This window comes from Ranitomeya imitator, chromosome 2 (genome assembly GCF_032444005.1).
Source record: "Ranitomeya imitator isolate aRanImi1 chromosome 2, aRanImi1.pri, whole genome shotgun sequence".
Taxonomy (NCBI): domain Eukaryota; kingdom Metazoa; phylum Chordata; class Amphibia; order Anura; family Dendrobatidae; genus Ranitomeya; species Ranitomeya imitator.
The window spans coordinates 340,801,517-340,819,193 of record NC_091283.1 but is presented as its reverse complement, the minus strand read 5'-3'; the positions used below and the strand labels follow the sequence as shown (position 1 = coordinate 340,819,193).

General features: G+C 48.3%; 1 protein-coding gene across 1 annotated transcript in view; it reads left to right on the top strand.

Moving 5' to 3' along the window:
• Positions 1-9,886: 9,886 nt before the first annotated feature.
• LOC138663667 (zinc finger protein ZFP2-like) overlaps positions 9,887-17,677 on the top strand; it is a 33,390-nt gene continuing 25,599 nt past the window's right edge. Inside the window, exon 1 of the mRNA XM_069749952.1 lies at positions 9,887-10,179. Coding sequence (XP_069606053.1) covers positions 9,935-10,179 — 245 coding nt within the window. The 5' untranslated portion in view covers positions 9,887-9,934. The remainder of the gene's footprint in view (positions 10,180-17,677) is intronic.

Sequence of the window (17,677 nt, the reverse complement as noted above, 5' to 3'; positions counted from 1 at the left end):
CATAGTTGCCAAAACCTGGAGCCAACCAGACTTGCTTTGCCAGTAGTGTCATTGCATTTGCAGACACATGAGTAGGGTGGTGCAGTCCACCAACTACAATCGGATACCAGGCTCTAGGTAGACATATTAGTCCATCTTTCTTCCAAATTCCCGCTTGTTCTTCTGCCCCTTCCTTTTTCCACCTGTCCCTCTCCTCTTCTCCTGCATCTTCCTGTGCTTGTCTCAGTCTATCTTCAGTATTTTCTGTGGGGTTTACAGTATGAACCTGTTGTAAGGGTTTGACAGCTGCTGCTTTGGCTGCTTTATCAGCCCTATCATTTCCCCTAGATTCCCTAGTGTCGAGTCTCACATGTGCAGCTACCTTGATTACTGCTACTTCTTTTGTTTCTTGTGCAGCCTCTAAGATCTGTTTGATCAGAGAAGCATGTTTTACAGGTTGTCCTGACGCTGTCATGTAACCTCAAGCTCTCCAGATTACTCCAAAATCAAACACAATACCATGTGCATACCTAGAATCAGTGTATATATTAGCTGTCTGGTTCTCAGCTATTTTAAGAGCTTCAATCAATGCTGTTAGTTCTGCTTCTTGTGCAGACTGTTTCGGTGGAAGTGGTTCTGCTTTGAGAGTTTCAGATTCTGACACAACTGCATACCCTGTATGGAAGTTACCTGTGTCATCTGCAAACCTACTACCATCTATAAACAGCTCTAAATCTGGATTTTGAAGTGGTGTTTCGGATACATTGGGTAAGCCTACCGTTTCTTGTAAAATGAGCTCTGTACAATCATGTGTGTCTGTAGGGAAAAAATTTGCGTGTGGATCAGTGTCCTTATTCCCCCCTTCAGACTCGAGAGGTAGCAGTGTAGCTATATTGAGAGTCTGAAGCCTAGCAAATGTGATAGTAGAGGGGAGCAACAAAGAACACTGTAGCCGCAAATGTCTGGCCATGGAAATGTGTTTTGGTTGGACCTGGTTTAATATCCCATAAACATCATGTGTAGTTTGAACTGTGAGTGGATACTCTAGGACAATTTCTGATGCTTTGTCCAACAATAGTGAGACAGCAACAACTACACGTACACAGGTTGGCGCTGCTCTAGCTACGGGATCTAACCTTGCTGAAAGATATGCAATTGGTCTTTGTTTCCCTGCATGCTTCTGGGTAAGAACTCCTGTAGCATGGGAATCAACTTCTGCAGCCATAAGCTGAAACGGTTTGGTGTAGTCTGGTAGCCCTAACGCTGGAGCTGAAACAAGGGCATCTTTTAATTGTTGGAACGAAATCTGACCTTCTTTTGTCAACAAATAAGGTTCACTTTTTACACAGTCATACAGTGGTTGCATTAGTTGACTGGCATGTATAATCCATTGTCTACAATGAGACACTATTCCTAAAAATGCTCGTAGCTGTTTATGATTTCTAGGCTCATTCATCTGTCTTATTGCTTCAGTTCTTTGTGGTGTAAGATGCTTTTTACCTTGAGAAATGCAATGACCTAGAAAGACCACTTTGGTCTGACAAACTTGTAGCTTTTGTCTATTCACTTTACACCCTTCTTTTTCTAAAAAACATAGTAAACTCACAGTGGACCTTTCTGCAGTTTCTAGATCTGGGCAGCAAAGTAGTAGGTCATCCACATACTGCAAAATTACTACCTGTGGTTCGGGTTCAAACCTCTGAAGGACTGTTTGTAGGGCATTTGAATAAAGAGTAGGGGAGTGTATCATTCCCTGTGGAAGGCGTGTCCACGCCAACTGTTTGCCCTTAAATGTAAATGCAAACAAATGCCAACTATCTTGGTGTAAAGGAACCGAGAAAAATGCATTTGAAAGATCTATTACAGTAAATACTTGCGAACTGGCTGGTATCTGTGATAGTAACGTATGAGGATTGGGTACAACTGGGGTGATTGGATCTAGAACTTTGTTTATTTCTCTTAAATCATGTACCATACGATATTTGGGCATAGAACGCTTATCAAGAGTTCTCTTTTTGACTGGATACAGAGGAGTGTTAGCAGGTGATTGTATCTCTACCAAAACTCCTTTCTCTTTATATCCCTCTATCTGTTTTGTAATCGCTAGTTCCTGCTGGGCACTCACAGGGTATTGTCTGAGCTGTGGGAGAACAGTTCCTGGTTGCACAGATAGTTTTACAGGAGAGATATGCAATAGTCCCACATCGGTGTCACCCTGTGCCCACAGTGTTTCTGGGACCATTGAGAGGTCTAGATCTGTGGTGTACTCTTTTTCTTCAGCATAATCCTCAAAAGCCTGAATTCTAACATATTGTTCTAATGTTTCTGCATCATCAGGGATAGTCAGTATAACTGTGCCATCTTCCCTAAAATTGATGTTAGCTTCTAATTTCTTTAGGACATCAGTTCCTAACAAACATGTTGGGGCACCTCTGGCATACAAAAATCTGGATGCAAAACATTTAGGTCCTAATGAGACCTCTAGGGGCACAGTATATGGCAGTGTTCGAATTACCCCATCATAACCCTCAGCAAAAGTTGTTTGTTCTGAAATATCTTCCGGATTCGGAAGAAAATCTTGATTCAAAATTGAGGAAGTTGCACCTGTATCTATCAAAAATGGAATCTCTCTCCCCCCCACATTCACCTGTATCATAGGTCTTCTAGCTGGTAGGGAAGTTTGTAACACATCGAGTCAATCTGAATCTGGTATGGGACCATCTATGATGGTAGATTTCTGCTGGTTGTCCGTTTGGGGAGGGTTATTTCTGGGAACAAATTTGCCTGACTTTATATCTGCCAACTTCTTCCTGCACTCTCTTTGGAAATGACCTGGCTTTTTACAGTAGTGGCAAGGAAAGTTGTGTCTCACTCTTCCTCCTGTATTAGCTTGTGCTATTCTAACAGGCTTACGATTCTCTCTCATATCCATGACTATTCCTAAACATCGTTGTTTCACAATATTTGGTTGTTCAATTGTTCTCCAATCTGGAGTAGAGGATTTAAATTTTTCTCTGATTTTCGGATCTAGCCCCTCTATTAATTGTTTTGTAAAAAGTCTCCTTACTGAAGCATCAGTCAAATCCAATCCTTCATCCCTAAAGCTATTTTCTAATTCTTGACTATATTCTTCAATACTTTGCCCAAATTTCTGCATAATCACACCCGTAGATCCCCTTTCCCTCTGTTTTTCTCTCATGAAAATTATTAATGCCTCTGTGAACTGGGTACCTGATGCTTCTGTCTGTAAGGCACCCCCTTCTGCCACTGGTCTATTGGGCTGTAGGTGTGTCAATAATTCCTGAAAAAGTCCGGGGGACATTTTCATTCTACATAATTCTTCCCCGTCCGCCCAGACCCCAGCATGAGTCTGCATGATTTGTTGTATGTATTGTGCAAATCGGATGGGATATTGAGTGGGATCAGGCGCATTATGCAGGAGGGACATACCTTCAGCAGGGGACCAAGGAAAATACTGTCGGGTCTGGTGATATCTAGTTCCCATTACCCCGTCAGCACCAGGTTCCCTAAAGGGTCTTGGTACTACCCTAACAGGGGCAAGTACAGCGCCATGTCTAGGTGTACCACAGACTAGGCAATCATTTCTCCAATCTGGATTTTGTTGTCCACAGTGTGAACATACCCATCCTCCTACCCCACCAAGATTGGGATACAAGGCTGGAAATTGTTTTCCTCCTTCTGCTCCTCCAGATGGTACAAATGATTGGGCTTTTGGATCTAGGTAAGGTGGTGGGATTATGTCACAACTTTTTCCCTTCCCCATAATCCATTTGGAAGTGTCTGGATCATACTTCCAATTCTCCTCTTTAGCTGTTTTTGAGACCTCTATCATACAGTGTATGATTTCTTCCCACCCATTGTCTTTGATAATTCCACCTCGTTCTTTACTCAGTTTTTCCCATTCTGTACTGAACATAAGTGCTTCTGAAATTCCCAATTTTTCTCTTACCCTTCTAATCTGACTTCTGACTGTCTTCCCACATCTTTCCTGTATGATATCTGCTGCTTCCACTTGTCCTAAGACGGTTTTTGTCTGTTTATTTCCCATTTTTCTTTTTTATTTTTTTTTCAATATTAGCTATTTCTACCCCAGGTGACGTTTGGACAATCACTTATCCTAGGTGATGTCTCGTTGCCTTCTCTCCTAGGGAGCTAAAATATTGAAGGGCTGATCTGCTCCATTCTTTCTAATGTGCAGAATGTACTTAAGTGCTATTATGCACGCAAACAGACCCAGCAACACCATACAGATCACAAAACTTTCTGTGTCAGTTAGCATACTTGTCCCAGGCTCATGGACCCGCGTCCTGGGCTCATTCTATCAAACCTTATCCAGAAATGAAGGAGGTTAAGCACTTAAATGAGAGTCAAGCATGGGCGGAGGTCTCCCCGAAAGGACGCAACCACATGACCCAGTTAGGCTGACTTCCGTGTATAAGGCTTATACCCCAACTATTTCGGCTTATTTTTCTACGCACTTTTGCTCTTCTTTCACAACATACCACAACCTTCACACTGTTCACACACTGCCAGGGACAGGACTCATAAATCTATACAATATAGTAACCCGAGTTTTATAGGTATCTACTCACTACTAGACTAACCCAGCGTGACACGGCTCATAGAGATCTTTCGGATAATACAAGGCAGATAAAAGAGAACTAATAATGTCTCTTACCTGGCCAGGTTTTTCAGTTCATTTGCCGTCCATTATCCCAGATCTCCATTGTCCGTATCTGCAGGTGAATCTCGAGCAAATACTCTCATCTCGGGTCCCTGTTCGGTGCGCCAAAGAAATGTTAAGTCCTTCTCAGTCCCTGGCTTACTAGAGGTAGGGATCCTAAGTAAATGACACGCAAACAAGGTATTGTGTGATCATGTACAGGGGAAGCCCAGGAGCACATCTCTCTCTCTGGGCTTTGCCCTCCCTTTATATAGAAAAGAATTATTCTTTTACAGACATGCGCACAAGCGCTCATATTTCACTATCTCTTACATAAACAATCTATACCAGTCTTTATCAGTAGAAAGTTACATCATCTGGAAGGTGAATGAAAGGCTGCTATTGAAAGAAGGAATGCACACATGATTACTTCCATAAAAGGAAATGTCAAGTCAGCAGAAATGTATCTTGTTGTAAGCGAGATTTCTCAGGAAGAAGATAAGATGGATTCCTTTAGTTCAGTCTGATCTCCACAGCCTCCAACAACTCCACAGCGTGGCTGGCCAGTAAAGGTCTCAAATAATTAAAAATCATAATATGGCCCCCTTGTTCACCTGATCTGAACCCCATAGAGAACCTATGGTCCCTCATAAAGTGTGAGATCTACAGGGAGGGAAAACAGTACACCTCTCGGAACAGTGTCTGGGAGGCTGTGGTAACTGCTGCATGTTGATCGTAAACAGATCAAACAACTGACAGAATCTATGGATGGAAGGCTGTTAAGTGTCATCATAAAGAAAGGTGGCTATATTGGTCACCCATTTTTTAGGGTTTTGTTTTTGCATGTCAGAAATGTTTAGTTCTAAATTTTGTGCAGTTATATTGACTTACCTTGTGAAAATAAGTGAGATGGGAATATATTTGGTTTTTATTAAGTTGCCTAATAATTCTGCACAGTAATAGTTACCTGCACAAACAGATATCCTCCTAAGATAGCCAAATCTAAAAAAAAAAACACTCCAACTTCCAAAAATATTAAGCTTTGATATTTGAGTCTTTTGGGTTGATTGAGAACATAGTTGTTGATCAATAATAAAAATAATCCTCTAAAATACAACTTGCCTAATAATTCTGCACACAGTGTAAGATGGTGGATAGCACATGCCTGAGTGGATTACCTGGAGCTTTAGTATATATGTTTCATATATAAAATAAATATTTGGGGAGTAACTCAGCACAGGGCAGGGTGGTGAGTGGGACACTAATAACGCAGCCCATGCTGGGCAGTGAGTGGGCACTAATAACTCAGCATATGGCAGGGTGGTGAGTGGGCACGAATAACTCGGCACATGGTGGGGCATTGAGTGGGTATTCCTAGTGTCATGCTGCACTTTGCTCCTTAGGACACATGGGCCCAGTTTTCAGCCCTGTACTTGTCTATTGTATGTACGTTGCGTAACTGTTTGGGATACAGAACTTGCAGTCTGCTACATATATAGCTATGGTTGCAGACAGCTTATACTAGACCTACATATTATATTTTTTACTATTTATGTTCATCTGGTGAGTCGGGCAGTGGGGATACTCGGTATCGGGTCCAGTACATAAGGGGATGTGTCATGGCGGCGACCCGGTCCGTGGCCCTGGGCGCCCATGTAAAGGGAAATGGAATCAAGTTTGTGTTCGTGCTGCCAACTGTGGTGTTCGGTCAGAGGGGGACTGATGCTGCTTAAAGGGGTCCTGTGGGGAGATGTTATGGCAGCTAAGATGGTATAACTTCCCACAGGTGAAGTAGGTCCCCAGGGCTCCCGGTGTGTAGCTGGTGATGGTGAATAGTGTATAAAGAAACCGAGGACACAGGTGTGCAGTCTATTTACCTGGTTTACTGAAATCTTCAGGCAACCACAGTCCAGGGCACTAGATCACAGGTGCAGGCAGGGTCTGGCCAGCTTGGAAGCAAGTTCAGAGTCCCTCTTACCAGGTGGTGTTAGAAGCCTTCCAATTAGCGTGGTGATGTTGTAGTCCCTTACTGCCTATGGCTTCTGGCAAGGTCCTACTGGAAACAGCGGTAAGACAATCACTGGTGTGTGCTAAAAAGGCAGGCGTGATATCAGGAGAAGTGTATAATTGGGTGTCATCAGCATAGAGATGGAACTGGAAACTAAATCTACTGATTTTGTGAAATGGGGCAGTATACAAAGAGAAGGGGGCCTAGGACTGATCCTTGGGGCCTAGAACTGATCTTTGAGGCACCCCAACAGTAAGGGGTAGATGAGAGGAGGAACCAGCAAAAGGTACAGTGAAGGAGTGGTCAGGGAGATAGGAGAACCAGGAGAGAACGGTGTCCTTGAAGACGATGTAGCTAAGCATAGTGAGGGGGAGCTGGTGATCCACAGTGTTGAATGCTGTAGAGAGATCCAAGTGAATTAGCAGTGTTTTGCCTTCCTCCACGTATGATGCTGTGTGGATTCCAGCATACAGATAAACCTTCATCTACTTCCTCAGTGTCACGCTCACTGTGCCACAAACCAGACTACCCTGGAAGGGGCGTGATTATAACAGCTGCCTGGGTTTTCGCTGGAGCCTCTGATGGTGAGGTCAGGCTTGTGCAGCAGGCAGCTGTCAGGTGCTACTCCAGGGTGGTGTCTGGCTGTGGCTGCTGATCCCACTTGGGAGACAGGAACACTAGGACAGGTGCGGGCGACTGGCAGATGAGCACTGCTCAAACTTGGATGAGTAGGCAAGCAGGCACGACAGAGTACAGGGCTGGCAGGCACGGCAGAGAACACAGGGCTGGCAGGCACGGCAGAGAACACAGGGCTGGCAGTCACGGCAGAGAACACAGGGCTGGCAGTCACGGCAGAGAAGACAGGGCTGGCAGGCACGGCAGAGAACACAGGGCTGGCAGGCACGGCAGAGAACACAGGGCTGGTTGGTGTGGTGTATGAAGGAACAGGTAGGGATCTATTCACACTGGAGGTGCAGGTAAGGAAACAAGCAGACAGGAAAGAAGTATGAAGGAACAGGTTTGGGCCCGTTCACACAGGAGGTGCAGGTATGGATATGTAGTATGAAGGAACAGGTAGGGACCTGTTCACATTGGAGGTGCAGGTACGGAAACAAGCCAGAAGGAAAGGAGAATGAAGGAACAGGTTGGGACCTGTTCACACAGGAAGAGAAGTGCAAGGCTGCAGATAGGAGCGGAAGAGCAGCAAGCGTAGCAATTAAAGCTAAGCAGAGCAGAACCGCAAGGAATGTGGAGAGGAGCTGCAGCAAGAGGTTTCTGCAGCAGCAAAGCAGAGCAGAACCGCAAGGAATGCGGAGAGGAGCTGCAGAAATAGATTACTGCAGCAGCAGAAGCTAAGCTGAATAGAACGGAGCAGAACCACAGGAGTGTGGAGCAGAGGTAAAGCCACAAAAGGTACAGAGCAGGCAGAGCCGCCAGAGTGTGGAGCATAAGCAGACTGAGAACACAAGGAAAGACACAACAGGGAAGGAAGCCACAGACAAGGAGACCGAGATAAGACTAACTTCAGACAAGGAAATGGAACAAGACAAGAAACAAGAACAAAGACACAGGGACCAGGATATTCTGCCTCCTGAAGGGCAGAAAACAAGATCAAGGCAAGGAGAAAAGCCTCTAGAGAGGGAGTAACACAGAGCAAGGCCTGGCAAACTCAGAAGCTAAGCACAAACTTCGCTAACACATTGCACAGGCCCAGTCCACTGGGTGGAGCTGCACTAAATTCTGGAGGCCTCTTGGTAATTGGTCAGGAACAGATTAGACAGGTGCACCTGATTCCTATAAGAACCAGAGAGTTCAGGCGCCGCCCCCCTATGCACACAACCAGGAGGCATGCAGAGAGCAGAGGCACTGAATATGGAGCTGGCAAGAAACAGAAACCACATCATGGCCTGGAGCAGTGGGTAAGATAGTGTGAGAGATGAGAGGCCATGCCATGATGCCAGCAGAGTTGTTACACTCAGTAAACAGAATTAATAGGTTTTTAAGTCTATATTTATTGAGATGGTGAACGATGAACAACAATAGTAGATAATATTGTGAGATATTCAATATTATGGATGATCAGGTAAAAACTACAAAGGAAATAACAGTGCATCAGTACTTGGCACATTACAGCATGTTACAGGATGCAATAACATGAATAACAGAGATTACAGAGCTAACACCCAAATCCGTGGTTGGGGCCTGCACTTTTGGATTGAGTTGGGAATGAAAAATGTCAAAGAGACGTTTAGGGTTATTGAACAGTGAGGTGATGAGGGTGTTGAAATAGGTTTGTTTGGAGAGGTGAAGGGCAGAGTTGTATGTTTTAAGAATAAACTTATACAGTAATGGATGAAATCTTCGAGTAGATTGGATTTTCTCCACAGACGTTCGGCGCACCTGGAGCACTGCTGTAGAAAACGGGTTTGCAGAGTGTGCCAGGGCTGTCGCCATCTGTGCCGTGTCACACACGGCTCCGCTCCAAACACACCCAGCTCGGTTCCGTACACCTTGTACACACACGGCTCCGCACACCTTGTACGCATACGGCTCGGCTTCGTACACCTCGCACACACACGGCTCTGCTCCGTACACCTCGTATACACACGGCTCCACTCCGTACACCTCGCACACACACGGCTCTGCTCCGTACACCTCGTACACACACGGGTCTGATCGGTACACCTTCAACACACACGGCTCCGCTCCGTACACCTCGTACACACACGGGTCTGATCGGTACACCTTCAACACACACGGCTCCGCTCTGTACACCCTGTAAACACACCGCTCCGCTCTGTATACCCACGGCTCTGCTTCGTACACACGTGGCTCGGCTCCATACACCCCATGTACACAAGCAGCTCTGCTACATCCACACTGTAAACCCCTCCTGACCCCACACATAAACTTCCCCTCATCCAGCACCATGACAACCAGCACAGCAGAGTCCTGCATACACTAAGGCCCCTGATCATGTGACCCCTGACTCCTCCCCCCCTGGGACCTCATCACAGGTCCTGTGCGCACAGAGCAGCCATATATGTGGAGTGCGGCTCTGTGGGTGGAGGTCGGTGCTGGAGGCCCCATTATTCTCTATGTGGAGTGCGGCTCTGTGGGTGGAGGTAGGTGCTGGAGGGTCCATTATTCTCTATGTGGAGTGCGGCTCTGCAGGTGGAGGTCGGTGCTGGAGATTCCATTATTCTCTATGTGGAGTGCGGCTCTGCGGGTGGAGGTCGGTGCTGGAGGCTCCATTATTCTCTATGTGGAGTGCGGCTCTGCGGGTGGAGGTCGGTGCTGGAGGCTTCATTATTCTCTATGTGGAGTGCGGCTCTGCTGGTGGAGGTCGGTGCTGGAGGCTCCATTATTCTCTATGTGGAGTGCGGCTCTGCGGGTGGAGGTCGGTGCTGGAGGCTCCATTATTCTCTATGTGGAGTGCGGCTCTGCGGGTGGAGGTCGGTGCTGGAGGCTCCATTATTCTCTGTGGAGTGCGGCTCTGCAGGTGGAGGTCGGTACTGGAGGCTCCATAATTCTCTGTGGAGTTGCGGCTCTGCAGGTGAAGGGATGTTCTGGAGATTCCCCATTACTGGGGGCATCTAGTGGGTTTGGATCAGGGAGAACCTTCTGAGTGTCCCCATATCCAGGTAACTGATTACACTATGGTGGCGCCCCCCTCAAGCTGGAGTCACACCAGTGTATGGCATCAGATGTGAGATGCTGATGTCCTCAGCTCCTGCTCGGCTGTGATCTGTGTCAGTGCTCCGTACTCTGACCGGATCGGAGCTCAGCTGTATTTTCTGCTTCTCCTCTGTTGTCGGTGTATATCGCATTGCACTCGGGTGACTCCCGTAGACTTGTATGAGTGTGATTGAGCCGAGGGTCACTGCTAATCTCAGATCTGAGCTGCTCCCTAGAGTAACATGGGGCCGAGTGCTGTGTGAGGTTTTACCCCATAGCCCTCTGCCGTGTTATACAGTAATGTGACTCCGGCCTAACTTCTCCCGTCTTTTCCATCTGGCCCAGACTGACATGACGTCTCCAGCCAGGACTGCAGAGATTACAGCACAGACACATCTGACTTCTCACATTTCCAGCCCCGTCCCCATCTATTCCCAACCCGAAGAACCTCCTAATCCTGCCGATACCCCAGTACTGAGCTGCTGCTTCTGCCATAATATTCCCTATTACTGCGCCTATTGTGTGCACTCTAGATGGTAAAACAAACCTCTAGAATATGCCATCTTCTCCCTAGAAGGTAATAATGATCTGTGTGCCCCTGTGACACTCACAATAAACAGAGTGCCCCATAACAAAATGGGCCAACTTAAAGGGAACCTATCACCAGGTTTGGCTGATATGAGATGCGGCCACCGCCTTTCAGGGCTTATCTACAGAGTTCTATGATGCTGTATATTGATCCCTTAATAGCAGTTTTATGGCCCTAACACTGTATGATAGCCCCCCACACTGGCCCCCTCACTGTATTATGACCCCCCTAAATATCCCCCATATAGTATAATGCACCCCATAGTCCTCCATATAGTATACTGCACTTATCATAGGCCTCTGTATAGTATAATACACTCCCCATGGGCCTCCATACAGTATAATGCAATCCCCATAGTCATCTATACAATATAATTCACTCCTCATAGGCCTCCATATACACTGCTCAAAAAAAAATAAAGGGAACACTAAAATTTCACATCGTAGATATCACTGAATGAAATATTCCAGTTGTAAATCTTTATTCATTACATAGTGGAATGTGTTGAGAACAATAAAGCCTAAAAATTATCAATGTAAATCACAACTAATATCCCACGGAGGTCTGGAGTTGGAATTATGCTCAAAATCAAAGTGGAAAATTAAGTTACAGGCTGGTTCAACTTCAGTGGAAATGCCTCAAGATAAGGGAATGATGTTCAGTAGTGTGTGTGGCCTCCACGTGCCTGTATAACCTCCCTACAACGCCTGGTCATGCTCCTGATGAGGCAGCGGATGGTCTCCTGAGGCATCTCCTCCCAGACCTAGACTAAAGCGTCCGCCAACTCCTGGACAGTCTGTGGTGCAACGTGACATTGGTGGATGGTGCGAGACATGATGTCCCAGATGTGTTCAATCGGATTCAGGACTGGGGAAGGGACGGACCAGTCCATAGCTTCAATGCCTTCATCTTGCAGGAACTGCTGACACACTCCAGCCACATGAGGTCTGGCATTGTCCTGCATTAGGAGGAACCCAGGGCCAACCGCACCAGCATATGGTCTCACAAGGGGTCTGAGGATCTCATCTCGGTACCTAATGGCAGTCAGGCTACCTCTAGCATGCACATGGAGGGCTGTGCGGCCCTCCAAAGAAATGCCATCCAACACCATTACTGACCCACTGCCAAACCGGTAATGCTGATGGATGTTGCAGGCAGCAGATCACTCTCCACGGCATCTGCAGACTTTGTCACGTCTGTCACATGTGCTGAGTGTGAACCTGCTTTCATCTGTGAAGAGCACAAGGTGCCAGTGGCGAATTTGCCAATCCTGGTGTTCTGTGGCAAATGCCAAGCATCCTGCACGGTGTTGGGCTGTGAGCACAACCCCTATTTGTGAACGTCAAGCACTTAGACCATCCTCATGGAGTCGGTCTCTAACTGTTTGTGCAGACACATGCACATTTGTGGCCTGTTGGAGGTCAATTTGCAGGGCTCTGACAGTGCTCCTGTTCCTCCTTGCACAAAGGCTGAGGTAGTGGTCCTGCTGCTGGGTTGTTGCCCTCATATGGCCCCATCCATATCTCCTGGTGTTCTGGTCTGTCTCCTGGTAGCGCCTCCAGCCTCTGGACACTACGCTGACAGACACAGCAAACCTTTTTGCCATAGCTTGCATTGATGTGCCATCCTGGATGAGCTGCACAACCGGCGCCACTTGTGTGGGTTGTAGAGTCCGTGTCATGCTACCACGAGTGTGAAAGCACAATCAACATTCAAAAGTGACCAAAACATCAGCCAGAAAGCACTCCTTTGAGTGTGTGTTAATAATTGCCAATAATTTCCATCTGTTGTCTATTCCATTTGCACAACAGCATGTTGTCACGCTCGCGCCCTAGACTGGTTGGTGCGGGCGTGTGGCCCCACTGGACCACAGACCAGACTACCCGGGAAGGGGCATAACTAAGTAGCTTCCTTGATATTCGCTGGAGCCTCTGATGGTGAGGTCAGGCTTATGCGGCAGGAAGCTACCAGGTACCACTCCAGGGTGGTGTCTGGCTGTGGCTGCTGATCCCACCAGGGAACGGAACATAGACAGGCAAGAGGCACAGCTGGCACTCTGGCAGACAGGCGGGCACGGCTAGGATACAGGCAGGCAGACTGGTACAACAGAGACACAGGCAGGCGGGCACGGCTAGCTCTCTGGTAGGCAGGCTGGTACGGCTGGCTCTCTGGCAGACAGGTACTACAGAGACACTGGGAGGTGGGCACGGCTGGCTGGACAGGCGGACAAGGCTGGTACACTGGAAGAACCGGTAGGGACCGGTCTGCAGGCAGGTATGTAAAACAGGTAAGAACCTGTTCAGACAGGAGGACTTAAGAATAGGTAGAGAAAGACCGCAAGATCGGATGCAGAACGAAAGCACAGGAGCTAGAGCCAAGAACAGAGATGCAGGAGGCGGAGCCAGGAGGAGGAGCCAAGTGCAAAAATGAAGGAGGCAGAGCCAAGAGCAGGAGACGGAGCCACGTGCAGAAATGCAGGAGGCGGAGCCACGTGTAGAAACGCAGGAGGCATAGCCAAGAGCAGGAGGCAGAGCCAAGTGCCAAAACTCAGGAGGTGGAGCCAAGAGCAAGAGATGTAGAACCGCAAGGAGCGGAGCCGCAGAGCAAGAGTTGAGCGGACCCGCAGAGCAAAGCTACAGAGTGCAGAGCTGAGAGCAAAGCCATAGAGTGCAGAGCTGAGAGCAGAGCAAAGTCAGAGTGCAGAGCAAGATACAGTGCAGAGCAAGGTCACAGAATGCAGAGCAAGGAGCAAAGCAAGGTCGCAGAGAGCAGAGCCAAAAGCAGAGCAAAGCAAGACACAGAGTACGCACAGCAGGGAAAGGAAACCAAGGCAGGAATATAAACAGACACAGGAACAGGACTAAGCTAAGACAAGGCCAGGAACAGGAAAAGGCAGAGAGACATGGACACAAGCCAGGGTACGGCGCCCTCTGGGTGGCAGACATAGGCCAGGGTACGAAGCCCCACTGGATGGCAAACACAGGACACGTACAACACCCCCCTGGGTGGCGGACATAAGAGTAACAGAGACAGGGCCTGGCACCTCAGCAGCAAAGAACTAACTGAGGGAGTAAGTTGCACAGGCCCCCACCAATGGGTGGGGGATGTCTTAAATACAGGATGCCTCATGGCAATTGGCCGGGGTACACCTTAGCAAGGTGCACACAGTCTCAATAAGACTCAGGAGTTACCGGCGCCACCCCCTATGCACACAGACAGAGCATGCACAGAGCAAGCAGCAGACATGAGGCACACAGCATGGAGCTGGCAGCAGAGAGAAGTCACAACAAGGTCCAGAGAAGTGAGTTTGAGTGTAATGCAGGTAGGGGATGGGAGGCCATGCAGTGATGCCAGAAGGGTTGTTACACATGTGAAATTGATTGTCAGTGTTGCTTCCTAAGTGGACAGTTTGACATCACAGACGTTTGATTTAATTGGAGTTATATTCTGTTGTTTAATTGTTCCCTATATTACTAGGACATAGAAAAATAGACCTTAATTTGATGCTGGCCATTACTATGTATGTATTGGTGGTGTGAGATCACTTGCCCAAAGACATTTAACTCCTGTAAAACACTAAATAAGTTGTCCACTGCTTGGCCAACTTCTTCTCATACCCCTCGCTGAGCCTCAATAAAATAAGAGTCCTCCAATGACGGCACCTTTCCCGCATTGTCGGCACTAGTTCTCCCGGGACTCCCATGTTGTGTTGTGAAATGTCCCCAATCAGCGCTGGCGTCGCTGTCCCTGCTTTTGGACAAATCGTGAAAAACTGGACTTCCTCTTCATGATCCATTTGTCTGGAGGCGGAGACAGAGACCACAGTGCTGATTGGTGTCGGCCATCACGTGTCATAATACCATACGAAAACCCCTGGGAGAGGGAGTGCAGAAACCGCGGGAACGGCGCGAGCATGGGAGGGGAGTATAGGTTTATTATAATCGGGGCCAAACATATTAAACAAGAAGGTGTTGTCCTATTGGACGCTGCCTCTGGCCAGGCCTAATAGACCTTCCTATATTGCAGGCCCAGACACCATTATTTGGCATGTAAATATCGTAGTAACTAGGCCACCCCATTCTATCGAGTACTTGGGGGCGGAGGGGCATTCAGCCGAACTCACACCTTCTTCGATGCCTTGTTTGCTTATCATAGCAGCAAGTGGTTAAACTGTCAGGGTTTTCTTTATCGCTTCATTGGGGGACACAGGACAACCATGGGTGTATTCTGCTGCTAGGAGGCTGACACTATGCAAAAAAAGGAAAAGGTGTAGCTTCTCCCTGGCAGTATACACCCACCGACAGGCACCAAGCACCTCAGTTTGTGCTTAGTGTCTGTAGGAGGCGGACCTGAATCTTCAGATCCGCTGCTAATCTTGATTCCTTTACAGGTTTTGTTGTTTTTATTAACGTTTTGGCTTCCCTCCTCAGGGGTGCTTTTTCGGCGCTCTTTTCCTCCTCCACTCAGGATGGCTCTTACATCTCGGGCACGCCCTTCCCTTTCGGTGCGGCCCTGTCAGGAGCCTTGGCTTATTCCTCACAGCACAGCACCTTCTTCACCGCTGGCACTTCCTGCCTCAGCAGCTCCGTGCACAGGAGACATCATGCGTTGGGGGACACAGAAAACTCTGCTCTGCAGTGCGGTAGGATTGCGATGCTATATTGGCCCCTCCCTCGGTATTATCCATACCACTGTAGGCCCCTTAGTCTTTTCTGTAGAATAGTACTGCAGAATATCCTTATGTCCAACTCTTCTGGAGCCTTCCCTACCAAACCTACCATAACTCACTATGCCTGTGCTCGTTGTAAGATAAAGTGGTCAGTAGGCCAATTTTCGCCTCTCTGCCAGTCCTGCAGTCCTCCTGCCATGTCTGCCCCGCAGGAAGCTTCTGACTCTCGGGATGGGGGCGCTCCCCCTCCCCCTGAGTGGGCCCTTGCTATCTCGCAGTCGGTCTCTGATTTGACTAAGGTATCTCAGTCCCTGGTCCAGGCGCTTGAACGTCTTCCACAGCTTCCTTCAGCCACCAGTGCTCCGACCGTCTCCCATGGCGAGTCGGCCCCACCTGACCCTGAACCACAGGGAGACAAATCAGCCAGCCGTTCTAGAAAGAGGTCTCTGTCTGGTTCTTCGTCTGGTTCTCCGGGTCCCTCCACAGTGCTCAAACTGCTCTCCTCCTCCCAATTCCCCTCTTCGGAGGAGGACATTGGGTCTGATGTGGATTCCCAGTCCGGTTCTGACTCCGATTCAGACCAGGCTTCTAGCATGCAGGCTGTCGTAGATAGTCTTATTTCGGCTATCTCGCAAACCCTCAAACTAAAACAAGACGAGGTTTCCCCCCAAGATTCCTCTGTCTCTTTTAAGCGGGTGAAGCGTCCCTCTCGCTCCTTTCCTACCCATGATGAGTTTGAGTCTACCCTGTCTAAACACTGGGAACATCCTGAAAAACGTTTTTCGGGTAGAAAACATCTGGACGTGCTCTATCTCTTTAGTGCCGATCTACTCTCCAAGTGGGTTGAGTCTCCCAAGGTCGATCCGCCGATCTCCCATCTTTCTTCCAAGACGGTTCTCTCCTTACCGGGCGGCGCGTCGCTTAAGGACGCATCGGACAGACAAATTGAGGCACTGGCCAAGTCAGCTTTCGAGGCAACGGGTGCTTCCCTCTGTCCCAGCTTTGCTTCCACCTGGGTGGCTAAGGCCATCTCTGCCTGGGCCAAGATCCTCCATCGGGGCATTTTGGCTTCGGCCTCCCCTACCGAACTGGCTGACCTCGCAGACCAGATAAACCACACAGGGAAATACCTTCTCACTGCCTCCCTAGATGCAGCAGCCTGTTCGGCCAGGGCAAGCAGCAACATTGTCGCTATTCACCGCATTCTTTGGCTCAAAGCATGGAATGCAGATGCTACTTCCAAAAAGTCTCTTGGCGTTTCAAGGTTCCAGGCTTTTTGGTGCTCGTCTGGATCAAATTATCTCAGGCGCGACTGGGGGCAAGAGTACCTCTCGCCCCCAGTCCAAGCCAAAACGCTTCTTTAACCCAAAGGGTCCTCGAACATTTCACCCCTTTCATCTGTTTGCAGCCTCAGATTCCTCATCGCAACAACAGCGACCCGCTACCACGGGTGAACGTAGAAAACCCTCTTACAAGCCAGCTCCCATGTGGAGATCCAGGGTGCCACCTCCCAGGTCTTCCGGACCTCGTTCCAACAGATACCATTCCAAGTGACGGGTTGCCCCCACCTGGGAGTCCTTCCAGGGTGGGAGGCAGGCTTCTTCTCTTCAAAGACACGTGGCTGTCAGTGATCAAAGACGCCTGGGTCAGAGAGATTATTACCTCTGGGTACAAGATCGAATTTTCTACCCTCCTGGAAAATCGCTTCTTTCTCTCTCGTCCCCCAAAGCAACCGTCCCATTTACCCGGCTTGCTTCAAGCCGTAACGTCTCTGGTCGCCGCCGGAGTCGTAGTTCCCGTTCCTTCAGAAGAACGTTTTTCCGGGTTCTACTCGAACCTTTTTGTAGTCCCAAAGAAGGATGGGTCTCTTCGCCCTATCCTGGATTTGAAGCTTCTGAACCGCCACGTCCAACCTCGCCACTTCAGAATGGGATCCCTGCGGTCAGTGATCGCCGCCATGGAACCCGGGGAGTGTCTCTGCTCGGTCGACATTCAAGATGTGTACCTTCAAGTTCCCATCTGTGTACGGCATCAGAGATTCCTTCGGTTTGCAATCAAAGACAATCACTA